At 48.2% G+C, this 26,846-nt stretch overlaps 1 protein-coding gene across 1 annotated transcript in view; it reads right to left on the bottom strand.

The window, feature by feature from the left end:
- FHOD3 (formin homology 2 domain containing 3) overlaps positions 1 to 26,846 on the bottom strand; it is a 326,323-nt gene that overhangs the window by 145,424 nt on the left and 154,053 nt on the right. The window contains 1 exon segment of the mRNA XM_068166897.1: positions 15,317 to 15,411. Coding sequence (XP_068022998.1) covers positions 15,317 to 15,411 — 95 coding nt within the window.

The following is a 26,846-nucleotide window of genomic DNA, read 5'->3' as shown; positions in this document are numbered from 1 at the left end:
AGAAGGGAATGAGAACGGATATTGTGCAGGCCAGTGACAAAAGATGAAGTATATCATGATTCTGAGGAATTCTGGCACACATCCACTATCAGATAGAATCATAGAATCAAGGAGCATCGAAAAGACCTCAAAGGTTGAGTCCAACCTGTCACCCAACACCTCTTGACTACTAAACCATGGCACCAAGTGCCACATCCAATCCCTTTTTGAACACCTCCAGGGATGGGGACTCCACCACCTCTCTGGGCAGCACATCCCAATGGCTAACAACTCTCTCTGTGAAGAACTTTCTCCTCTCCTCCAGCCTAAACCTCCCCTGGTGCAGCCTGAGACTGTGTCCTCTTGTTCTGGTGCTGGTTGCCTGGGAGAAGAGACCAACCCCCACCGGGCTACAACCTCCCTTCAGGGAGTTGTAGAGAGCAATGAGGTCTCCCCTGAGCCTCCTCTTCTCCAGGCTAAACAACCCCAGCTCCCTCAGCCTCTCCTCACAGGGCTGTGCTCAAGGCCTCTCCCCAGCTTTGTTGCCCTTCTCTGGACACCTTCAAGTGTCTCAATGTCCTTCTTAAACTGAGGGGCCCAGAACTGGACACAGGACTCAAGGTGTGGCCTAACCAATGCACAGCACAGGGCACAATGACTTCCCTGCTCCTGCTGGCCACACTCTTCCTGCTGCAGGCCAGGATGCCCTTGGCCTTCTTGGCCACCTGGGCACACTGCTGGCTCATGTTCAGGTGGCTGTCGATCAGCACCCCCAGGTCCCTACAAAACCAGGAAGAAGTGGAATTCTTTCATATCTAAACAGTGTGAACAGAATCTCAATTCATCAGGGTGCAACAACCTTGAGGCAGTTCCACCCATGGATACCTTTGGGTGTCCCTTCTGCCATTTTGCTGATGTTATTTACAATCATTCAGAAAGGCTGTCACAGGCAAAGCTCAAATGGGAAACATGCAACGTGTGAGTGAGCAAATTGTTACATTTCCTTTCACAATCACAACAAGATGCTTAGACAACCACACAGGGAAATTCAAAGTGCCTTTGAGAAGAAAAAAAGAAAACAAAAAAAGGCTTTTAAGAGGATGATTTAATTTTATTACTAAAGTTAAAAAAAAGAAAAAGCAGCTCCATGCTGCCAGAACAGAAGAAGGCTTTTGCTGTCCTTCAGTGTCTCTTCACAAAAAGAGACAAGTCAAAAATAAAAGGGACCAGGCAATAAAAATTCCATGCTGGCTGAAGTATTCCCAGGTTTTTTCATATTGAACACCACATTCTTGGTTTTCATTCATGTGGTCTTCAAAGAGAGAGGGGGGCAAACCAGAAAGCATCTGAACTACTTGCTTGATTTCTGTGATCAAAGCGGATCAGAATATGGAAAGAGAGTACACAGCATGTCCAGATGAGACTCATTTCAGGGTATCATGGGAGCCAGCTAGAGAACCTGCTGGTACACTGAAATTTATTTTGAGAAGACTTTATGTGGCATAAACTACTGCCCCTCCAACCTGATCTCCTTCCATGCCCAGGTGACTGCCTGGGGGCTGTGGGGCAGGCTGTGGATGGAGTCTGCCTGGACCTCAGCAAGGCCTTTGACACCATCCCCCACAGCAAACTCCTGGCCAAGCTGTCAGGTCGTGGCTTGAACAGCAGCTCTCTGAGCTGGGTTAGGAACTGGCTGGAGGCTGAGCCCAGAGAGTGGTGGTGAATGGTGCCACAGCCAGCTGGCAGCCAGGCACCAGTGGTGTGCCCCAGGGATCAGTGCTGGGCCCTGTGCTCTTTAACATCTTCATTGATGATCTGGATGAGGGGATTGAGTCAGGCATCAGCACATTTGCAGATGACACCAAGCTGGGAGCAGATGTTGGTCAGTCAGAGGGTGGAAGGGCTCTGCAGAGGGACCTCGACCGACTGGACAGATGGGCAGAGGCCAACAGGATGGCATTCAACAAGTCCAAGTGCCAGGGGCTGCACTTTGGCCACAGCAACCCCATGCAGAGCTACAGGCTGGGGTCAGAGTGGCTGAGAGCTGCCAAACAGAGAGGGACCTGGGGGTGCTGATTGACAGCTGCCTGAACATGAGGCAGCAGTGTGCCCAGGTGGCCAAGAAGGCCAAGGACAGCCTGGCCTGCATCAGGAATAGTGTGGCCAGCAGGAGCAGGGAGGTCATTGTGCCCTGTACTCTGCTTTGGTTAGGCCTCACCTTGAGTCCTGTGTCCAGTTCTGGGCTCCTCAGTTTAAGAAGGACGTTGAGAGACTTGAAGGTGTCCAGAGAAGGGCAACAAGGCTGGGGAGGGGTCTGGAGCACAGCCCTGTGAGGAGAGGCTGAGGGAGCTGGGGTTGTTTAGCCTGGAGAAGAGGAGGCTCAGGGGTGACCTCATTGTTGTTTGCCCTCTACAACTACCTGAAAGGTGGTTGTAGCCAGGAAGGGGTTGGTCTCTTCTCCCAGGCAAGCAGCACCAGAACAAGAGGACACAGTCTCAGGCTGCGCCAGGGGAAGTTTAGGCTGGAGGTGAGGGGAAAATTCTTCACTGAGAGAGTGATTGCCCACTGGAATGTGCTGCCCAGGGAGGTGGTGGAGTCCCCATCCTTGGAGGTGTTCAGGAGGGGATTGGATGTGGCACTTGGTGCCATGGTCTAGTCATGAGGTCTGTGGTGCCAGGTTGGACTCGATTATCCTCGAGGTCTCTTCCACCCTTGGTGATTCTGTGAGACTGTGAGAGAGGACTATGGAGGAACAAACAAACACACACAATGTTCCCCCAAAGCACAAAGCACCACCTTTCACAGAACATTTCTTGATCTTTATCTTATGAAAATCCACTGAAGCCCAAGCTTTTTACCAGACATCTTCCTGGCTAAGGAGCAGTGTAACTGAGGAGACCAACTAAAACTCTGAGGCAACCACAATGAGCCCCAGGGCAATAACCTGCTGAGAGTGCTGAGCTGATTGCAACTCAAAGGTTCCTCAGAGTGCACTGTATGCTGAACAGAAAGCCATCATACCTAGTTTGGTGGTTCCCATTTGTGATACAGCTATTTTTTTACTGCTGTTCATGTACCTTGGCAGAGGAACTCAAGACAATCATGTGTGTGGGTAGGTTCTTTTTGCCCTGAACCGGTGGATCTCAAGTCAGCAGATATTGGAGTTGTTTCTTTGCTGCTAAATAAGGAATTTAAGTAGATTACATAATTTGATGGTCTTGTTTTGTAGTGTGGCTTAAGGTAAGGGCATGCATGGGGCTGTTTCAGTAGCTTAATAAGCTGTTATCCCTGAACTGCTGTAGGTGTTTGTACTCCCTTTTAGCCTCCTGAGCTGTTGGTGAATGTGTGAGCAGATCGAGGGAGGTGATTCTGCTCTCTAACTGCTCTGGTGAGATACCACATGGAGTATTGTGTCCAGCTCTGGAGCCATCAGCAGAAGAGGGACATGAACTTGGTGGAGCAAGTCCAGAGGATGACCACAAAGTGGGCTGGAAAGTGGAACTCCTCTCCTATAAAGAAAGGCTAAGAAAGTTGGGGTTGTTCAGCCTGGAGAAGAAAATGCTTCAAGGAGAACTTACTGCAACCTTTCAGTAATGAAAGTGGGGGGTGGGCTATGGCAAATATGGGAACAATCTTACTAGCAGGGCTTGTTGCAACAGGACAAGGAGAGATGGCACTAAGGAGGGTAGGTTTAGACTGGATACAAGGAGGACTTTTGTTTTTACAATTAAGTTGGTGAAACACTGATGCAGGTTGCTCAAAGAGGTGGTGGATGCCCCATCCCTGGAAACATTCAAAGAAACATACCTGCAGCTAACAGCTGTTGCTTTTAAGAGCAACTCTATGTAAGTAAAAGAATCACAAGCATTTCTGAGTGATGCCAAAAGGACAGACATGCTAACAATTAGTATTATGTTTGACTTTCACCTATGTAACTGCCTTCAACACATGTACTATGACCTTCCACTCCCTCATGTGCTGCCCCCAGGGCTCTAAAATCCAAATACCAATTTTCCAGATGAGAGACCAGGTCACAAAGGGATTTGGAAACTGCTTCAAGAATGTGCCTGAAAGCTGGATTCAGCCTGGGTCTTCCAGCGCATGGACTCGCTCCCAAACTGGGCCATTCTTCCAGGCTAAGCCACAAGCAAAACACTGCTGTATGAACTGCTGTGCTGGCTGAACTGCCTGGAATCTGTTCTACATGATGCTGTGGACAATGTTGGATACCAGCTCCTTTCCTACAGGCAGAGTTCCACAATGACACTCTATATATGGCAACAAGAAGAGAGACTAAGTTAATAAAACTAAGATGAATTTAAGAAGAAAAAGAAGGCACTGCAGTATTGACTAATACAGCTTCTGATCCAAGTAGTGTGAGAGACTAAAAGCTTGCCTCTCCTGGTGTGACTCAACAGAGAGAAAAATCACTTGCTGCTTGCCCAGACAATAGCTGATGTGTGTTGGGCAGAGCCACTGGAAGGACTCTGGGAAGGTGCAAAGATAACATTGCTCACTGGGCCACAGCTGGCCTCACAGTCTCACAGTATCACTAAGGTTGGAAGAGACCTCGAGGATCATCGAGTCCAACCTGGCACCGCAGACCTCATGACTAGACCATGGCACCAAGTGCCACATCCAATCCCCTCTTGAACACCTCCAAGGAAAACACAGATGAAGGAAACCACAGGAGAAGGACAATGCTGCTGAGAAGGAAAGCAGGAGAGAAGGAAAAGCCTGGGACAATGCTGCTCTGAAGAAAAGAGGCCATGGAGCCTGGAAGGAGCAGACTGAACCCTCTCTCCATGTCCTAAGATCCGCCTGCTGCAACTCATGGAGCTGAAGAGGCTGCCCAGAGGACCACATCTGTTCTCCAGCCAAAGCCTCAGCACCCTTTCTCTACAGACCCAACATCTCCTGCAGCACCTTTCCTCCACAGACCCAAACTGTCTTGGGGAGGGTGAGGGGTATGGAAATACAATTCCTCTTCTCTCTCTCTCTCTCTTCTCTCTCCCTCCCCTTCTGATCTATCCACTTTATTTATGTAATCAACAGTCTAGCTGTTGATATTTTGGCCTCGTTTGTGCCTCTCATTTCACAGCACGGGAACATTCAGAAGAACTGAGTCTCTTTCCCTCTCTGGACTGAGACAAGTAGTTTCCAAAAAGATGGGACATTGAGAAAAAATACAGAGAGGTAAGATAAAGCAGCACATTTTCTATAAAGAGTGAGAAAAATAAAGCAATTGATAACAGCATCCTACCCATATATGGTAAATTAATCAAACCATGGTTGCTAGAGAATGAATACCAGAGGGCATTGTGTTAAATATATTTAGGTAAGCCCAAAGTTTTGTTATGATAAAGCATGACTACCTACATTCTTCAAATCTCAGGGAATAAGTAACAATTATAACCCTGCAGCAGTCATGAAACACCAGAACATTAACACATTATGAAGAATGCAAAAGGTTGACCACCTCCCTTTCTGCTATAGAACTGCAGGAGTCACGTCAGCCTTGTCACACAGTGCCTTGCACTTTCTACTGCCATAACAGCCAAAAGCTGTTTGGGGTCAGAGTGGCTGAGAGCTGCCAAACAGAGAGGGACCTGGGGGTGCTGATTGAGAGCCTCCTAAACATGAGCCAGCAGTGTGCCCAGGTGGCCAAGAAGGCCAATGGCATCCTGGCCTGCATTAGGAATAGTGTGGCCAGCAGGAGCAGGGAGGTCATTGTGCCCCTGTACTCTGCATTGGTTAGGCCACACCTTGACTCCTGTGTCCAGTTCTGGGCCCCTCAGTTTAAGAAGGACATTGAGAGACTTGAGGGTGTCCAGAGAAGGGCAACAAGGCTGGGGAGAGGCCTTGAGCACAGCCCTGTGAGGAGAGGCTGAGGGAGCTGGGGTTGTTTAGCCTGGAGAAGAGGAGGCTCAGGGTTGACCTCATTGCCCTCTACAACTACCTGAGGGGTGGTTGTAGCCTGGTGGGGGTTGGTCTCTTCTCCCAGGCAACCAGCCTTGCTGCCCTTCTCTGGACATGTTCAAGAGTATCACAGTATCACCTCCCAACCTGTACTGCTGCAGTGTATTGCTCCTGCCCAGGTGCAGGACTCTGCACTCATCCTTGTTAAATCTCATTAGGTTTCTCTCTGCCCAGCTCTCAGTCTGTCCAGCTCTCTCTGAACAGCCTCACAGCCTTCAGGTGTCTCAGCTAAGCCTTCCAGTTTGGCATCATCAGCAAACTTTCTGAGCAGACTCTGTCTGTCTGTCTGTCTTTCTGTCTGTCCCCTCATCAGTGTCATTGCTGAAGATGCTGAGCAGGACTGGACCAAGCACTGATCCCTGAGTTACACTGGTTACAGCTCTCCAGCTGGAACTGGCACCATTGACCACCACTCTTTGGACTCTATTTTGTAATCAGTTCCTAAGCCTCTCACTGTCTGTTCTTCTGTCCCACACTGAGCTTGCTCACATGTCAAAGGCCTTACTAAGGTCAAGGCAGACTCCATCCACTGGTCTCCTTGCATCTACCCATTCACTTAAGACATCATAGAAGGCTACAAGACCAGCCAAGAAGGATTTCCTCTTGGTAAATCCATGCTGACTGCTCCTGATCCTCTTTTTCTCTTCCAAGTGCCTAGAGATGACCTCCAGAATGTGCTGCTCCCTCATTTTCCCACGGATGGAACACATGACAAATGGCTATTTATTCTGCCAAAATACTGAGAAGTGGGTGCATCAGATGGAGCTGCAGGAACAGTTACCACTGCAGGACAGGACTACTACTGTCATGTTGGACGGGTTGACTTTGAGACCCACCTACCAATATGGTTGGTAAAGAAGAGGAGCAGTCATAGCTGTCTGCCTGCTGAGCTGGACAGACCAAAGAGAGCACATACTATAGTCTGCTCTGGCTGGCATGCCCTTTCCCAAGTTTATTGCAACATCCTGATCCTTATCTTCAAAGCACCAATTAAACACAATGAAAATAAACTCTGTTTATGCAATAGAGCCATTACAGATTTTGAATGCAAGAGAAGCAGAGCTCTCCCCTGACCTGGGCGAGCATTGGCTCAAACCCTTGAGAGGCAGGAAGTAGGAAATTTCTGTAAATCCAGGGTTTTGTTTCTCCCTCACACAACCATTTCCATAACAACAGTTCAATGGCCAAATGCAAAACAAATTAAACTTCAGAGCCATCTCTTAAGCTGACATGAATGTTCAGAGTTTCACTGAACTCAAAGCAGTTGTAGCTGTTTACCACAGCTCAAGATCTTGAGTACAGGGCAGCCCATGGGGGAGACCGCACAGATTTTAGGGCTTATGGGGAGACCTCAGCTTTGCTCTGAACCCATCAAGGAAGCAAAGGAGCCCAAGAGCCTGTTATGTTGATACCTAATTGACATTTCTACCTGGGATAGACCAGGAAAGAAAACAGCAGGCTTGCTGGAGAGGGTCCAGCAGAGTTGTGGCTCAAGGTAAGAGAGAGGACACAAGGTGTATAGCTGATGCAACAGCTGTGTGTGGGGTCCTTGTTTGGCAGAGGCTGCAAGACAGTTTGTTAACCACCAAGGCAGCAGACTGGGGAGAAGACAACATCCAAAATTAATCACAGCACACCCCCAAGATACACAGTTTTTCTTGGATGATCAATGTACTGGTTAGGCCACACCTCGAGTCCTGTGGCCAGTTCTGGGCCCCTCAGTTTAGGAAGGAGGTTGACTTGCTGGAACGAGTCCAGAGAAGGGCAACAAAGTTGGTGAGGGGCTTGGAACACAGCCCTGTGAGGAGAGACTGAGGGAGCTGGGGTTGCTTAGCCTGGAGAAGAGGAGACTAAGGGGAGACCTTATTGTTCTCTACAACTACCTGAAGGGAAGTTGTAGACAGGCAGAGGTTGGTCTCTTGTCCCAGGCAGCCAGCACCAGAACAAGAGGACACAGTCTCAGGCTGCGCCAGGGGAGGTTTAGGTTGGATGTTAGGAAGAAGTTCTACACAGAGAGAGTGATTGCCCATTGGAATGGGCTGCCTGGGGAGGTGGTGGAGTCCCCATCACTGGAGGTGTTCAGAAGGAGACTTGCTGGGGTGCTTGGTGCCATGGGTTAGTTGATTAGGTGGTGTTGGATGATAGGTTGGACGTGATGATCTTGAAGGTCTCTTCCAACCTGGTAAATTCAATTCTATTGAATTCTATTCTAGTCTAGTCTAGTCTAATCTGTTCTTTTAGCTGGCCAGTTCTTCCAGATCATCTTCCATATATGTTAAGAATGAAGCACAGGACACCTCTACAGCACAACCTCCTGCTCCAAAGATCAGAATATTAATTCTCTGGAAATTATCATGAATTGACTTACCAACCATGAGCAGGTTATAACATGGCACTGGCACTGTGCAAGATAAGCAACCCCGCTGGACTTTCCTCGTGAAATCAACAAGTTACAGTCTCACAGTCTCACAGTATCACCAAGGTTGGAAGAGACCTCAATGATCATCAAGTCCAACCTGGCACCACAGACCTCATGACTAGACCATGGCACCAAGTGCCACATCCAATCCCCTCTTGAACACCTCCAGGGACGGTGACTCCACCACCTCCCTGGGCAGCACATCCCAATGACAAATGACTCTCTCAGTGAAGAACTTTCTCCTTCCCTCCAGCCTGAACCTCCCCTGGCACAGCTTGAGACTGTGTCCTCTTGTTCTGCTGCTGGTTGCCTGGGAGAAGAGACCAATCCCCACCTGGCTCCAACCTCCCTTCAGGTAGTTGTAGAGGGCAATGAGGTCACCCCTGAGCCTCCTCTTCTCCAGGCTAAGCAACCCCAGCTCCCTCAGCCTCTCCTCACAGGGCTGTGCTCAAGGCCTCTCCCCAGCCTTGTTGCCCTTCTCTGGACACCTCCAAGTCTCTCAATGTCCTTCCTAAACTGAGGGGCCCAGAACTGGACACAGGACTCAAGGTGTGGCCTAACCAATGCAGAGTACAGGGGCACTATGACTTCCCTGCTGGCCACACCATTCCTGCTGCAGGCCAGGATGCCCTTGGCCTTCTTGGCCCCCTGGGCACACTGCTGGCTCATGTTCAGGTGGCTGTCAGTCAGCACCCCAAATTTCCCCCAGTACAACTAAATTCTGTGTGAATGTTGTGTGTGTGTGGGGTGTTGTTTTGTTTTGTCTGTTGTGATTTTGGTTTGGTTTTTTTTTTACCTTTTCCTTTCAAATGCTTCTTTTGGTTTGAAATATACTTTAGAGAATTCAGAAAGTTGCTACTTAAATGCCAAAGGAAGCAGAAGGCACACAAGGCACAGGAAAAAAACTTGCTAAAGTTTGTACTCAGCTTTGAAATCTAGGACCCAGACAGCAGCACAGTAGAAAAAAAAATTAAACCAAGATGTGAGATAGGAATCTTTAATCAACCTTGTTGTATCAGCCTGGGCCCAGCATTCCACTCTGTCTTCTGAAGTTACCCAGCACCACTTTGAAAATGGATTACTTTCCACTGAAAACAATGCCAAAAAGGGGCTTTAGTTCCCCTGAGGGAAATTAGAACAGCCTGGGTCATCAAATGGGGAAAAAATAATCACTACCAGTAGCAGTCAGGAACTGAGGGAAAGAAAAGATGAAACGAAGCTCAGGGTTTGGACCTCTTTATGCCTCAAACGTGCCTTTGAAGATCAAGGTGGAAAGGCAAAAGCTGTGGATGTGTCATGCAAAGAAACATTTGCTTCTCTAGAGGACAATATAAACACCTGGGGCTTTTCCAGGAGGTTTGGTTCAGGACCCTACCTTTTGTAAACACTCAGTAACTAGTCCTAGAAAGAGTAAGAGACTGTTACAGCCTTGTACTCTTTCTGTTACTGGGGCAGAGGGAATACCAATGCGTACCAAAGATACTGCATATATTACTTCATACCTACTAACAGATGAAAATACATTGTAAGGATTTCATACAGCTTAGTGCATTGCTGTTCTTTGACTTGGTGTCCCTTGTTTTGGGTAGGAAAAATTTTCCAGCAGCCCTTGCCACCATCCATCATCAGTAAATTTGCTGATGACACCAAGCTGGGGGCAGGAGTTGATCTGCTGGAGGGTAGAGAGGCTCTGCAGAGGGACCTCGACAGGCTGGGCAGATGGGCAGAGGCCAAGGGCAGGAGATTGAACACATCCAAGTGCTGGGTTCTGCACATTGGCCACAACAACCCCATGCAGTGCTACAGGCTGGGGGCAGAGTGGCTGGAGAGTGGCCAGACAGAGAGGGACCTGGGGGTGCTGGCCAATGGTAGGCTGAACATGAGCCTGCAGTGTGCCCAGGCAGCCAGGAGGGCCAATGGAATCAGAACAAGAGGACACAGTCTCAAGCTGCGCCAGGGGAGGTTTAGACTCAAGGTGAGGAGAAAGTTCTTCACTGAGAGAGTCATTGGTCACTGGAATGTGCTGCCCAGGGAGGTGGTGGAGTCCCCATCCATGGAGGTGTTCAAGAGGGGATTGGATGTGGCACTTGGTGCCATGGTCTAGTCATGGGGTCTGTGGTGATGGGTTGGACTTGATGATCCTCGAGGTCTCCTCCAACCTTGGTGATACTGTGAGACTGTGAGACTGTAACCAGGCTAAAATGTAGCTTGCATACAATGTGAAAATTTCATTGCACCTTCAGTAGCAGGAAGCTATTGCTGGCTGAAACACTGAGACAGTGGTGAAATACCACTTCCCAGGTCCTCTGAGGTTGAAATGTGTGCTGTGACACGTGGTCAAAGTGAAAAACTGGACAGTTTAGTTTTGCCACTTAAAAAAAATATAATAACCAGCAAAACCCAAGGAGCAGTTCTGAAGGCACCGTTAGCTACCACTCATTGACTCCTACTCTCATTTTCTAAGATGCAAACTATCTTGCTTCCCCCTCTCCTCTGCCCTGGTGAGACCTCATCTGAGTACTGCATTCAGTTTTGGGCTTCCCAGTTCAAGAGGGAGAGGGATCAGCTGGAGAGAGTCCAGCGGAGGGCAACAAGGATGATTAGGGGACTGGAGCACTGCCTGCTGAGGAGAGGCTGAGGGACCTGGGGCTGTTCAGTCTGGCAAAGAGAAGACTTAGAGGGCATTTAATAAATGTTTATAACTATCTGAGGGCTGGGGGTCAGGAGGCAGGGGACAGGCTCTGCTCACTTGCTCCCTGGGATAGGACAAGGAGCAATGGATGTAAGCTGCAGCACAGGAGGTTCCACCTCAACACAAGGGGAAACTTCTTTCCTGTAAGGGTCACAGAGCACTGGAGTAGGCTGCCCAGAGAGGTTGTGGAGTCTCCTTCTCTGGAGACTTTCAAGGCCCATCTGGATGTGTTCCTCTGTGACCTGAGCTAGACTGCATGGCCCTGCTCTGGCAGGAGGGTTGGACTGGATGATCTCTTTGGGTTCCTTCCAACCCTGCCATCCTGTGACCCTGTGAATGGTACATGCTACCAATCCCTGTGACAAAAACCTCGTCTGACACTGATATTTCCTATTTATGTAGCTTCCAGCTTATATAAGATGGCCAGAGCCTCGACCCTGCTACAGCCTTGGTTTGTTCTCCTACAACTGTACACTCCTGACCTCAGTTAGGTTCTCTGGAACATATTAAGTAATTGAGTAATTAAGTATATACTTGAAGGCTTTGCTAAGCAGAGGAAGACTGGTAAATTGCTGCTGAGGTCACTAACAATGAAATAACAGTGATGCATGTTGAAATTTGGGTTTTGCTCTCTACTTTTTATGCCAGGGGAGCACTGAAGCATCACAGTGCTTGGAGGAGTAATACACTTCTGAACCTTATAAATATTTGCAAATTCCATCTTGAAAATGAGAGATCTAATTCTGGAAGCAGTGTAATGCTGCAGCAGATTCTCTGCCTGTATCACTTGAGGATGTCTGTTTTGAGGAGGGTGGTGAGGCTCTGGCACAGGTTGCCCAGGCAGGTGGAAGAAACCCCATCTCTGGAAGTTTTTAAGGCCAGGCTGGATGTGGCTCTGAGCAACCTGCTCTAGTGTGAGGGGTCCCTGCCCACGGCAGGGGGCTTGGAACTAGATGGTTCTTGAGGTCCTTTCCAACCCTAACAATTCTATGATTAGCCATTGATGAATGGAAGGTAGCCAATGGCACACATTGGTATGGTCCTACATGGCTGGATGTCTTGCAAAGGACTGGCAGTGGCAGAAGGATACTGCTAACCTCAGTTTTCCATCTAGCAATTATATATCTATGTGAAACATTGCCCACTGACAAGAAAGTCTTCTAAGATTAACTTTCTTCCTGCTTTTCAGCTCCTCACCCTGACACCACTGCTGCCTTTCATCCCACATAAAGGCAGCAGCAGCAGTGCAGTCATGCTGTTGGAATTTTAACTATCTCCCCAGTACTTTTAATCAAGAGCAAACTTAGACACCGTCCCTCATCTACATCAGCATTCATTGATGCTCAGAGGGGTAGAACTGAAGCAGAGCTAGCAACAGCAAGGAACACAATGGCAACAATCTGAACAGCCTTTCAATAAATCCCTTGTAGCATTGTCTTCTCATTACAACCAAATTGTATTTCCCACTCCCTTCCCCCATCCCTGTACAGAAGTGCTGCTAGGTGCACAATGGGATCTTGGAGCCATGAACCAAACTTACAGCTGTTATCCAGCACTGCATGTGTCAGGCTTTGAGGTCCTCTGCTGAAATGTGTGCAGCACTGACAAGCAGAATCACAGAAGCAGAATCACAGAATCACCAAGTTTGGAAGAGACCTCAAAGATCATCAAGTCCAACCTGTCACCTGTTCCTTGGGAAAAGAGACCGACTCCCACCTGACTCCAACCTCCTTTCAGGCAGTTGTGGAGAGTAATGAGGCCTCTTCCCAACCTCCTTTTCTCCAGGCTGAACAAGCCCAGTTCCCTCAGCTGCTCCTCACCAGATCTGTTTTCCAGACCCTTCACCAGCTTCATTGCCCTTCTCTGCTCAGCAGCTCAGTGTCCTTCTCGTGAGGGCCCCCAAACTGAACCCTTTATTCAAGTTGTGGTCTCTCCAGTGTCCAGTAGAGGGGGACGACCCCTGCCCAGGTTCTGTGGGTCACACTACTCCTGGTACAGGCCAGGATGCTGCTGGCCTTCAACAGAGCCACCAGAAGCACATGCAATACAAAGCAGTTAACAATACAGGGTCAAAACCATTATAGGATTTCAGACGAAAAAAAACCCACCAAAACCAACCAACCAACCAAAACCAAAGCAAAGATTCAACAACCTCCACTGCTGAGTATATTAAACCTTTTGAGAAGGCAAGAAACACGTCTCAGAGCTGTGGCAGCTCAATGACTGCACTCCTGCTGCCTATTAGAGGGATTTGCCCCAAGACTAATTAGGAATTTCAGTATTCCCTTTTCTTTTTGTTGTTCAGCTCTCTTACTGTATTTTTCACTGCCATTGCTGCAGAGCAGGCACCAGCAAAGCAGGGCTGCAAATCAGGCTGTGGGTGTGTTGCATATTGCAGGGGTTCATTTTTCACAGAAAGTCAAAACCACCTTGAAGTGCATAAAGCAGCTGTCCCACCACCCCCCAACAACAAGCCTGCTGTAACTTTGGTTGACTTCCAAAGCACAGACAGGGACTTAGATCTCTTCCAAGGCAGCCCAAGAATAATGAAAAAGCAACTTTGATGCTACCTGAACCCAAACTGTTCAAAGCACATTGCCTGCATTCCTGAGCTGCAGGAACCAAGCCAGAACATGGAGATAATCATTCAGGCTGGCAAGGGGGGAGGGAGAAAAGAGTTTAAGGACCCTTGAAGAACTCTGGTGAAGAAAATCTTCACAGAACCACAGAATGTTAGAGGTCAGAAGGGAACTCCAGAGATCACTGAGTCCAACGCCCCTGCCAAAAGCAGGACCATGTAGGGTAGTCTGCACAGGAATGCATCCAGGTGGGTTTTGAAAGTCTCCAGAGGAGACTCCCAAACCTCTCTGGGCAGCCTGCTCTGTCACCCTCACAGTAAAGAAGTTTCTCCTCATGTTGAGGTGAAATCTTCTACGTTCATGTTTGTATCCATTGTTCCCTGTCTTACGACTGCACACCACTGAAAAGAGCTTGGCCCTCTCCACCTGACACCCACCCCTCAGATATTGATAGACATTCATTAGATTCCCCCCTCAATCTTCTCTTCTCATGACTAAACAGCCCTAGGGCTCTCAGTCTTTCTTCATAGGGGAGGTGCTCGAGTCTCCCAATCATCTCCCCTGTTAAGAGATTGTTGACAGAATTCTTGACAGAATTTGATCTGCAAGGTACCAATAGAGTTGTTTTTCTCACCCATACCACTCCCATTAGGTGCATTAGGGAATTAAAGTAATTATGGACAGGGCATTGTTCTTTTCCTTTTTTTGTTTGTCTTTCATCTCTTTCATGGAAAATAAGGCTCTGTACAAAGCAAACCATTTCTCATCTCATACCACTTTGCCAGTTGTGGATAGAATTCCCTGCTTCAGGAGGGCAAACTGCCCAGTGTAACACCCAGGTAACAGTGGAATATTTCACATAGGGGAAAAGTTTATCCTTGTCTTCTCCTAATCATAGAACACACCCTGCAGGCCTTAGATTTAATAACCTTACTATGTATCTCCCAGTACAGTTAGGCCAAGATAAATCAGTTCTGCCAATACTGCAGCATTGGCTCATTGACTTAGTGAGCTGTTGCAGCACTGAAGTTTGCATGTTGTGGAAAAAGATCTGTAGTGGTTTAAAAAGGCCCCTGGGACATCAAGCTCTTTTTCTCCATGGAATGGAATGGAATGGAATAGAATAGAATAGACCAGACCAGACCAGGTTGGAAGAGACCTTTGAGATCATCGAGTCCAACCTATCATCCAACACTATCTAATCAACTAAACCTTGTGCTATGAAAGCCATCAGGACAAAGAGGGAGAGCAGCAGTATCAGCAAACTGCACAAAGGATTTGCATTCAGAGAATGGACAAGGAAAAACAAACAAACCAAACCCCAACAACCAACCAACCAACCAAACCCAAAAGGTGGTTACCAAGAATATCTTCAGAAATGTAGCTTCAAGACTAAAAAGTCTTCTCCAGTGTCAGCTGCAATGGCAGCACAGGCATCTTTGGTACCTTTGCTTTAGAGAAGCAGGGTAAGTGCCAACAGCCAAAAGAGTATAAAAGTAGTGGAAAAGAAATAACAGTTCAGGGTGCCCTGATGACCTTGAAGTGTTATGTACTCATTTAAAACCAAACACTGTCTGTTGATGTGCTAGTTGCATATTTAATACAACTCAAATGCATTTAAAGAACATTGAAAGAAATACAAAATGAGAATTTTGGAGAGTGCCTTACCTTTGACCCAATCAGTGTGTACAGCCATTCGATTGTTTCGTTATGATTTATTACTCCGTTCATCCCATCCACATAGAGCATTATCTGGCCCAATGCTATTGTCAAGAAAAGACACAAAATAGAATCAGACCTAGAGAACTCCTTTTATAACCCTAAGCACTGCTGGAAGTTTTCCATGAGGAGGGACTTCCAGAGGTGTGAGGAGCTCAACAAACGAAAGATACATTGGGCTGAATGAAGCCAGATGAACTTGTGAGCAGCTGCAAGGAACTTTAGTGACCTCTTCTGGGTGATAGAAGTGCAAACTTCCCCCAGGGGCAAGGAATGACACACTCCTTCCTTCCTGGGTCTGCAAACAGAAGCCAACACACTGCTTACTGTCATAGAATCATAGAATCAAGAAGGTTGGAAAAGACCTGAGAGATCGTCAAGTCCAACCTGTCAGCCAACACCTCATGACTGCTAAACCATGGCACCAAGTGTCACATCCAAGCCCCTCTTGAACACCCCCAGGGATGGTGACTCCACCACCTCCCTGGGCAGCACATTCCAAAGGCCCATTACTCTTTCTAGGAAGAACTTTCTCCTCACCTCCAGCCTAAACCTCCCCTGGCACAGCTTGAGACTGTGTCCTCTTGTTCCGGTGCTGCTTGCCTGGGAGAAGAGACCAACCCCTTCCTGGCTACAACCACCTTTCAGGTAGTTGCAGAGGGCAATGAGGTCTCCCCTGAGCCTCCTCTTCTCCAGGCTAAACATCCCCAGCTCCCTCAGCCTCTCCTCGTGGAGCTGGTGCTTGAGACCTCTCACCAGTCACAACAGTTCCATCAGTGGCAAGGCTCTACATCTTGCCAACCAAGACTTTCACCATCTGTTGGGGCCTGGTCTGTCTTGAAGCATGACCATAGGCAGCTCACTCAGAATGACATAAGCAGCTAATTTAGACTGTGCACCATGACAGCTTTGTTCAGAATGTGCATGATGATAGCCTTGTGAGAGAGCCTGAACTGCTGTCCTGATGAACAGCCTTGGCAACGCTAGCAGCAGGGAGACATTGTAACAACAGGGGATGTGAATCAGGGACTGTGATTTGATCTGTGCAATGTCAACAACCAAGCAGATTGATCAAGAGGGCACATGGCCAGCTGGTGAGGATGCAGAGCAGCCAACCATGCTCCAGAATAGTGCCAGTATGCCACAGAAAAGTAGAGCTGAGAGTTCATACAGATGAACGACTTATGCATCGTATTGGTGTTGCGTCCCTCCTGTCCCCACATGGATTTCAAAGGCCCTGGCAACCATGTGTTTCAACACCATAAATTTTAGGATCAGTATATGTGGATGCTGATCACTGTTTCAGTGAACCCCAGTAATATGCAATTAAAGGAAGGCAATTAACACCACTAAGGACAGCAAACATTTATCGCTGCAGCAGTCTCTTGCAAGCGAGCTTTCTGTGTTAGTGAGAAAGCACAACCCGATATGGGTAAGAAAGCAGCAAGTTCATTCCTTTCTTCCAAAAGGTTTACAACACTGTTTCAAAATATGCTAACAAAACATTTCACAACAGCAGTTCCATGGTTTACAATCCTGATAACGTGAGACTCTCTGGAGACGAGAGCTCCTGGATCTTTTTTTCACTGGTAAGGACAGGCATTTTTCTTAAGGATAATGAAAAGTGGATTAGCAAAATCCATCTATCATCTTCAAAAGTTTCTGCTTTTAGATCTTCTGCTTTATAGGAAGACATCAAAGCACAGCAGGATGAAAAAGAAATCACTGATGTAACACCTTTCAGTACAGCCCGCTGGCCTAACAACTTAATTATCTCAGGCACAACCTGACGAGCTCCTAGTACACCACTGTGGCAGTTTTAGGCTATGCCTTCAACATTTAGCTGCAGATTTTGAGCAGAAAAGTAGAAAAGTATAAATAAATCACTACTGGGTGTAAAAAGGAAAACAAAAGAATATTCTAAACAAAGTCATTGGTTGAAAGTCCGGGATGAGAGAAGCTGTACCATAACAATTCTGCACATTTCATTTCCATTCCCACCCCTTTCTTCTCCTCTTCCGATCTTGGCTGTTTCTGCTGCGCCTCGGGAGATAACAGTGCTTCTGGCTGACCTTGAGATAAAGCTAACCCTCTGCTTTCTCTCTCAAATCCTCCTGCTCTCTGGTCCAGGGTGGTCTGGCAGGTTTGGGGGCAGGGGCAGCGGAGCAGGGTCCCTGTTTTTTTTGACCGGGGGGTTTCCGGGTTGTTTCTAAGGGTAAGTAGCTGTACAATATTGCAAATCCTGGATACTTTGTACATGTTCACAGTCTCACAGCATCACCAAGGTTGGAAGAGACCTCAAAGATCATCCAGTCCAACCTGGCACCACAGACCTCATGACTAGACCATGGCACCAAGTGCCACATCCAATCCCCTCTTGAACACCTCCAGGGATGGGGACTCCACCACCTCCCTGGGCAGCACATTCCAATGACCAATGACTCTCTCAGTGAAGAACTTTCTCCTCACCTTGAGCCTAAACCTTCCCTGGCACAGCTTGAGACTGTGTCCTCTTGTTCTGGTGCTGGTTGCTAGAGAGAAGAGACCAACCCCCACCTGGCCACAACCACCTTTCAGGTAGCTGTAGAGAGCAAGAAGGTCTCCCCTGAGCCTCCTCTTCTCCAGGCTAACCAATCACATTCCGTTGTAGAGTGCAGTTGTGGCTTGCAAACGCAGCTTCGATTGCTTCTAACTGAGTTGGTCTGGCTAGAAGTTAATGCTGGGGGAAACTTCAACCCACCACAACCACTTTGGTAGAGGAACAAATGGAAAACACTCAGAGTGAGGGAGATGGTGATGTGTCTCTTCCAGGATCACCATTATTATCATTACTCTTTCACACAGGCTCTGAGTGCCTGCTCGCTTGCACAGGCTGTGCACAGTGTGTAAGCGTTTTCCCAGAGGGCAGATTTTCAAGTATATGACAGTTAAGAAAGCACTCAAGTATCCCTATAGCTAAGATGTTGCCTTTCATTGTTACACTGTCCTGCTTTTTCCTTTGCTCTAGTGGGTAACCATCTAGTTAAAAACTCCCAAAGTAGTCATTTTAGGTACTTAATTTCCTTATCTAATCTGTTTTATGATGCTGGAAACAAAGTCACCCTGCACAGTCAGTGAAGATGGAGAAAAAGTGAGCAAGAAGACCATGGCAAGGCAATGGCTTTCATCTCAGGCAGGCTACATTGCTGTTGGGGTATGTCCATCTCCCTCCTCTCCTCCTGTTCACACAACACAAAATTACTCCACTGGTTATATCCACAACCAGTTAGGCTGGATATATGAGATCTAGTACCAGTCAGTCTTCAGCCCCTTAGATGTGACTCTGCATAGCAGCAATAAGTTAAGGCAAACTAGTAGACCTTAAAAGGAGCCAAAAAGGTGCCTAGGGATTCCCAACAACTTTCATATGGAACCAGTAATCATCCTCCCCCACTCCAACACTCCCCCAATATTTTCTTTGGTGTTTTATCATCAGTGATATCCTAAGCATATGGCAACACCTATACTCTTCCAGCAACAGCCTGGCTCTTTTGGATACAGGTGAAACATCAGTAACACATCAAGAAACTGCTGCTGCTTGAGTAAGCAGCCAATAGGTCTCACAAGACAAAGAAGTACAAAGGACATCAAGAAACTACCAAGAGTGGGTATGGAGTCATGCTGTCCTTGTACAAGTCCAGTTATCTGCCATGTATCAAGTTATCAGCTGCTGACAGAACTTGTCATGGAGTTTCATCTTGCTATTTCCTGGGTTTGGGGTCAGGAAAATGAAAGCAAGACATGATAGGCATGGATGAGGAGCAATCAGCTTTCATTACAAGGGAGAAGTTAGGGAGAACCTGGATGCTTTGTACAAAGCTGAAGCCTTAAAAACTCTTAGAAAAAGAAGTCCACAAGAAGACATAAAAGAGAGAATGCTGGTTCTCAAATCATGATAGGTGTCCATGCTGAGGAAGAATAGGTAACATAGTATCATGGTATCAGTCAGGGTTGGAAGGGACCACAAGGATCAGCCAGCTCCAACCCCCCTGCCATGGGCAGGGACACCCCACACTAGATCAGCCTGGCCACAGCCTCAGCCAGCCTGGCCTTAAACACCTCCAGGGACAGGGCCCCAACCACCTCCCTGCACAACCCATTCCAGGGCTTCACCACTCTCATGGGGAAGAACTTCCTCCTCACCTCCAGCCTCAATCTCCCCACCTCCAGCTTCATTCCATTCCCCCTAGTCCTATCACTGCCTGAGATCCTGAGCAGTCCCTCCCCAGCCTTCCTGGAGCCCCCTTCAGATCCTGGAAGGCCACAATGAGGTCACCTGGGAGCCTTCTCTGCTCCAGACTGAACAGCCCCAACTCCTTCAGTCTGTCCTCACAGCAGAGCAGCTCCAGCCCTCTGCTCATCCTCCTGGCCCTGCTCTGGACACCTTCCAGCACCTCCAGATCCCTCTTGTCATAGGGGCTCCAGAACTGGAGGCAGTACTCCAGGTGGGGTCTCACCAGAGCTGAGCAGAGGGGGAGAATCATCTCCCTTGCCCTGCTGGCCACACTTCTCCTGCTGCAGCCCAGGCTCTGGTTGGCTTTCTGGGCTGCAAGTGCACACTGAGAGCTCCTGGTGAGCTTCTCCTCCCCCAGCACCCCCAAGGCTCTCTCCTCAGGGCTGCTTTCCAGCCAGTCCCTGCCCAGCCTGCATTTGTGCCTGGGATTGCCTCCACCCAGCTGCAGGACCCTGCCCTTGGTCTTGTTGAACCTCCTGAGGTTGGCTTGTGCCCACCTCTCCAGCCTGCCCAGGTCCCTCTGGATGGATCCCTTCCCTCCAGCTGTCTGCTGCACCACACAGCTTGGTGCCATCAGCAAACCTGCTGAGGGAGCACTCAATGCCACTGTCCATGGCACCCACAGAGATGTTGAACAAGACAGGTCCCCGGACCTGAGGGACCCTGAGGTCCCCTGAGGGACTCTGGTTATCCCTGGCCTCCACTGGGCCATGGAGCCATGGACAGCCACTCTTTGGGTGCAGCCATCAAGCCAGTTCCTTATCCATCTAGTGGTCACCCATCACACCCATGTGTCACCAGCCTGGAGAGCAGGATGTGGTGCGGGAGAGTGTCTAAGGCTTTGCTCAGGCCCAGGTGATTCTAATCACCATAGAATACAGTGTCAAAATGGAAGAGGCCATCAAAAATGATAGTGTAGGAGCAGGCTGATGGAGTGGAGGCTCTTGGGCTCAGCCAGGGCTTGGGATTGGCTGTGGAGGGCGGTGTGCCCTAAATGGACACCAACTGGCCACAGAGCACTCTGCACTGGTTTCTGTTCTTTGCAGTTTTCCCACCCAAACAATCACCTCTTGGCCCACGACCCCAGTCTGCTGATAGGGCTGTGGCTAGGGGGCAAACTGTGTGTGCCCCCCAGCCATGCTGGCTGGCACACCTGCACACCTACCACACACAGGGCCTCGCCAAGACAGGGCAAAATGACCTGCAAGGCAACCTGAGGTTGTTTGGAAGGCCAGTCCCATACAAAGTGATTTCAGTTTGCATTTGTACGTGCCTTCAACCAAAGTCTCTTTTTCCCACTGGCAGAGAAGGAGGCTGTGTAATCCATGTAATCCCAGCTCTCAGCTAGCTGGAATTCTTTCTGGAAGTATATCAACAACCTACTGCCATCAGGAAAGCTTGCTTTTGTGCAAGAGGGGGATGGGAGAGGGGGGCTTAAATACAGACTTCATTTGGACTTTCTTTGTTCCCACTACCCTTGTCAGACCCTTAATCTTATGTGAAAGTAGTCTGTGATTTTATACCCATGGCTATTTTCTAGTGGAAAACTGTTGGATTTCTTAGGAAAAGCTTAGGCTAGAGAAGGAAGAACCAGCCAGAAGTTTCACAGACTTCTCTGAAATAAAAGGTTTAAGAAAGCTTCTACAAACTTGCCAGTATGGGCACTGGTACTCTCCTGAGATCTTTCATACATAAAGTTAACAGGACCAAAGGGGGAGGACTCTGGGACAAAACACCATTACAATGAACATCACTTGAAGTAAAAGTCTCCTCTTAGTAGATGGTACCCAGAGCATCCAAAGATGCCAAGCTGTTTCTTGTCCACACACCTGCTTCTCTAATCTGCTCTACCTGCTTCATATTTTCCCACAAGACTAACTTAGAGAAGATGGCAGCACTGAAGGAGCAGAACCATTGCTTTCTTACACCTTCCTGTGAGCTCAAACTCCATTCATCATGTCAAGAATTATGGGAGGGATGCACATTGTGATTGCATTTATGTCCATCAGAATAAGCAAAACTGCAGGGTGAAGCAGGCCAAAGCCAGACCCTGGCACCATAGGTTTCAGGCCCTGAGGAAGCTATGGCCCAAGTTCCTAAGCAGCAGCCCTGGTTCCCACGAGGCACTGACAGCAATGGCAGGTGAACGAGAGCAGAACTGAGACAGAATACACAATACAGAATTAAGCAGGTTGGAAAACAACTTCAAGATCATCCAGTCCAACCTATCACCCAACACCATCTGATCAACTCAACCATGGCACCAAGTGCCTCATCCAGGCTCTTCCTAAACACCTCCAGGGATGGGGACTCCACCACCTCCATGGACAGCACATCCCAATGGCAAACAACTCTCTCTGTGTAGAACTTCTTCCTAATATCCAACCTAAACCTCCCCTGGCACAGCCTGAGACTGTGTCCTCTTGTTCTGGTGCTGCTTGCCTGGGAGAAGAGACCAACCTCTGCCTGTCTACAACCTCCCTTAAGGTAGTTGTAGAGAGCAAGAAGGTCTCCCCTGAGCCTCCTCTTCTCCAGGCTAAGCAACCCCAGCTCCCTCAGCCTCTCCTCACAGGGCTGTGCTCAAGGCCTCTCCCCAGCCTTGTTGCCCTTCTCTGGACACCTTCCAGCAACTCAACATCTTTCCTAAACTGAGGGGCCCAGAACTGGACACAGGACTCAAGGTGTGGCCTAAAAAGAGCTGAGTACAGGGCTGAATGACTTCCCTGCTCCTGCTGGCCCACACTATTCCTGATGCAGGCCAGGATGCCAGTGGCTTTCTTGGCCACCTGGGCACACTGCAGGCTCATGTTCAGCCTACTATCAACCAGTACCCCCAGGTCCCTCTCTGCCTGGCTGCTCTCAGCCACTCTGCCCCCAGCCTGTAGCAGTGCCTGGGGTTGCTGTGGCCAATGTGCAGCCCCTGGCACTTGGATGTGTTCAGTCTAATGCCCTTGGCCTCTGCCCATCTGTCCAGCCTGTCGAGGTCCCTCTGCAGAGCCTCTCTACTCTCCAGCAGATCAACTCCTGCCCACAGCTTGCTGTCATCTGCCAATTTACCTCACACAAGAAGGTTGAAAAGTGCTAAAAAATTGGTTTTCAGAACACCCTTATCAACTGTACTGAATTTATACTAGGCAAGAACTGAACCTTCTAATCTGCCTTTTTATACAAACTGAAACCTGGCTGACACATTTGCAGTATAAAAGCTTTGGATGATTAGTCACAATTGCTTTAATCATTATTTCATCCTGCAGTCCTCACATTCTAAATGCATTACATCCAGCATGCTTTACAAGCTTAGCAACACTTACAAATGTACAATAAGCTGGGTAAAGCTTATATAGGGAAGTTGAAGCCATCTCCTCATTAAAAATTATTCATTAAAATACCTCAATAATTAATGAGGAAGCCTGCTCCTGCATTAGACCCCTCTCTTGCCAGCTGACTAAAAGATGGAAGCATGAAAACAAAAGGAAAGAATGAAAAAATTGAAAGCATTAAGGAAGAAATGAAGGTGAAAGAAGGAAAAAGGCAAAAAGAAGAGAAAGGAAAACCAAAAAGTTAATTAGAGGGTTTTAAAAGAGACCTCAAAGATCATCCAGTCCAACCCTTGACTCAATGCTGAAGGGTCAACACTAAACTATGTCCCTAAGCACCAGGTCCACACACTGCTTAAATACCTCCAGGGAGAGTGATTCCACCACTGCCCTGGGCAGGTCATTCCAATATTTGATAACCCTCCCTGAGAAAAAGTATTCCCTTGCCTCCAGCCTGAGTGTCCCATGGTGCAGCTTGAAACCATTTCCTCTGGTCCTGTCACTTGACAGCAAGGAGAAGAGGCTGCCCCCTCTTTGCTCCAACCTCCCTTCTGGAGGGCCAGAAGGAGGAACTACAGACCTGCCATTCTAACCTGGGTGCTGGGGAATGCCATGGAGCAGGGCATCTTGAGTGTCCTTATGCAGCATATGCAGGGCAACCAGATGACCAGGCCCAGTCAGCATGGGTCCATGAAGGGCAGACCCTGCTTGAGCAACCTAATTTCCTTCTATGACAGGGTGACACACTTAGTGTTGAGGGAAAGGCTGTGGATGCTGTTTATCTGGACTTCAGTAAGGGCTTTGACACCGTTTCCCACAGAATCCTCCTCAAGAAACTGGCTGCTTACATCGTGAATGAGAGGACACTTTGGTTTGTTAAGGACTGGGTAGCCCAGACACTAGTGGTGTTCCCCAGGGCTCAGTATTGGGGCAGTTCTCTTTAAAATCTTGATCAATGATCTGGATGAGGAAATTGAGTGCTCTCTCGGTAAGTTTGCAGGTGACAGTAAATTGGTTGGGAGTGTTGATCTGCTTCAAGGTAGGAAGGCTCTGCAAAGGGATCTGGACAAGCTGGATCCATGGGCTGATGACAATTGTATGAGGTTTAAGAAACTCAAGTGCTAGGTCCTGCACATGGGTCACAATAATTCCATGCAATGCTACAGGCTTGTGACCGAGTAGCTGGAAAGCTGCCTGGCAGAAAAGGCCCTGGGAGTGCTGGTTGACAGGCATCTGAAGATGAGCCAGCAGTGTGCTCAGGTGGCCAACAAGGAGAACAGCAGCCTGGTGTGGAATCATAGAATCCTAGAATAAACAAGGTTGGAAAAGACCTCAAAGATCATCAAGTCCAACCTGTCACCCAACATCTCATGACTACTAAACCATGGCACCAAGTGCCACATCCAATCCCCTCTTGAACACCTCCAGGGATGGGGACTCCACCACCTCCCTGGGCAGCACATTCCAATGGCTAACAACTCTCTCTGTGAAGCATTTTCTCCTCACCTCCAGCCTAAACTTCCCCTGGCACAGCTTGAGACTGTGTCCTTGTTCTGATGCTAGTTACCTGGGAGAAGAGCCCAACCCCCACCTGGCTACAACCGCCCTGCAGGGAGTTGGAGAGAGCAATGAGGTCTCCCCTGAGCCTCCTCCTCTCCAGGCTAAGCAACCCCAGCTCCCTCAGCCTCTCCTCACAGGGCTGTGTTCGAGGCCTCTTGCTCAGGATCAGGAAGAGTGCCCAGCAGGAGGGCAGTGGTCTGGTGTTTTAGCCAGTGCTCACGCCTTGCCTCCTGTCCTTCCGTTACGCACCACTGGAGTCTGGCTCTGTGGTTTTTTTCACTTCTTTCTCCATAGTATTTAAGTCCATTCAAGATTAATACACAGTCAAGAAACTAACTGCACCGAGTCAGAAGGCAGAAAAAGCCCAACAACTTGAAATTTAGGATTAAACTAGAGAAACTCAGTGAGACTCCCGAGTAAGGAAGTGATACCTCAGCCCTTCTATATATGGCAGTCGATCGAGCAAGTCAGGCAAGGTGCTAGATGTGATGGATTTCAAGGCCTTTCCCTCCCCATGAATCACCATGAGCATAAGCCTTCTGTCTATATACACAGTACTAATCCTGACTTTGAAGGTACAAAGAGGCAAACAAACTGACCTTTGCAGAATGGAAAAGATCATTTCTGCGGCTCGCCTTCCTGAGCTCCTCAGACACCTACGTGTGCTGCACAAAGAAAGGGCCTGCAGGTGTGAGCTGTCCTTTATCAATCACTAACAATTACACACACCACATCAGCTTGGAATTCCAGCACCTCCTTCACATGCCAGACAGCTAAACCTTGAGATGAGTTTGGAGGAAAACACCTTCCAGACTCATTCTTAGCAAAACAGCTTATTTTGACTGGGTGTCTCTGCACCTAGGGAGAGAAGACTCTGACGTGGCATTGCCAGCGAGGAGCAGCGTGAGCAGCCTGGCAGTGCAGGCCTAGAGCCTGACGTGGTGGCAGGCCATGCTCAGCATAAGTGCAGAGCCAGCTAGCAGTGTGGCAAAGCAGTGCTGTGCCTGCAGCATGGAACTAAAGCAGGACACTGGTAGCTATAAACACAGAAAGTTATCTTGGGACAACAGGAGATGCACCTGCATCAACAGCCTGGCGTGTCGTTAGCAGTTGGACCAATGATCAATACCAGTGCCATGTGTGCTCACTCCTAGGGAACCAATGGAGCTATGCCAACCAGGCTCCCCGAGTTTATGTCAGTTGTAGCAGTTCCCCTGCTAGGCCTGCAACACTGGAACAATAAAGGAACAATACTCGATCATATTGATCAGCTGTATTGACTCCAATCTCCATCCCATTACTCTGAGGGAATATATAATAAACATTTTTTTCCCCTCCTCTATTGTATGCCAATAAGATCTTCAGTGACTGCAGGCAGGCATTTTGGCAGGGATTACAGAAAAAAGGACACTGTCCTGGGGGTGCTGCCTGATAGGCAAAGCAAAGAGAATCACAGAGAAACGCCGCTGGGCTGCTTAACAAATAGACTAAACACTGAAGTAGAAACAAGGCACATGCTAGGGTAAAAGTGTTCACATACCAAGCATTTTTAGTCATCAACAGTATTTCTTCTAAGTACAGCAGCAAACCTTCCAGGATGAAATTTGTCAGCTTTGAAGTGAACAACTGACAGATTTTCACTGGCTGCTTTCTTTCCCCCTTTGTCTTTCTTGGGAAGCAAAAATAAGAAGACACATTTCTCAACATTTACATTTTTCTAATGAAGAAGGAAGCTTCTTGGGAAGCAAAAAGTGGAAACACAAGAATTCCCAGCCTTATTGTACAAGTGGAATCAAAGAAAAAAGATGAATTCCTGTGCCAGTTTCAAACATTGCTCTACAAGATACACTTCATCCCAGACTCTGGAAAGCACAAACACTGATCAATGATCTTTTGTTGCCATGCAATAACATATTGTTGCTATCACAAGTGCTAATATTTCCCCAGACTGCAGCTCCTTGGTTTTTTAAGCTCAACTTCATTCTCCAAGGTGCTATGTTTGCCAGGTAAACATGGGCCTACTTTAGGCATTTGGTAAGAGGCCTCGAGCACAAGCCCTATGAGAGGCTGAGGGAGCTGGGGGTGTTCAGCCTGGAGAAGAGGAGGCTCAGGGGAGACCTTGCTGTCTACAACAACCTGAAGGGAGGGGGGGTGGTCTCTTCTCCCAGGCACCCAGCACCAGAACAAGAGGACACAGTCTCAAGCTGCACCAGGGGAAGTTAGGTTTGAGGTGATGAGAAAGTTCTTCCCAGAAAGAGTTGTTGGTCATTGGAATGTGCTGCCCAGGGAGGTGGTGGAGTCCCCATCCCTGGAGGTGTTCAAGAGGGGA

This window comes from Melanerpes formicivorus, unplaced genomic scaffold, assembly GCF_026170545.1.
Source record: "Melanerpes formicivorus ecotype bairdi unplaced genomic scaffold, bMelFor1.0.p_v2 SCAF_111, whole genome shotgun sequence".
NCBI lineage: Eukaryota > Metazoa > Chordata > Aves > Piciformes > Picidae > Melanerpes > Melanerpes formicivorus.
The sequence above is the reverse complement of the archived record's forward strand: the minus strand, read 5'-3'. Positions and strand labels throughout refer to the sequence as shown.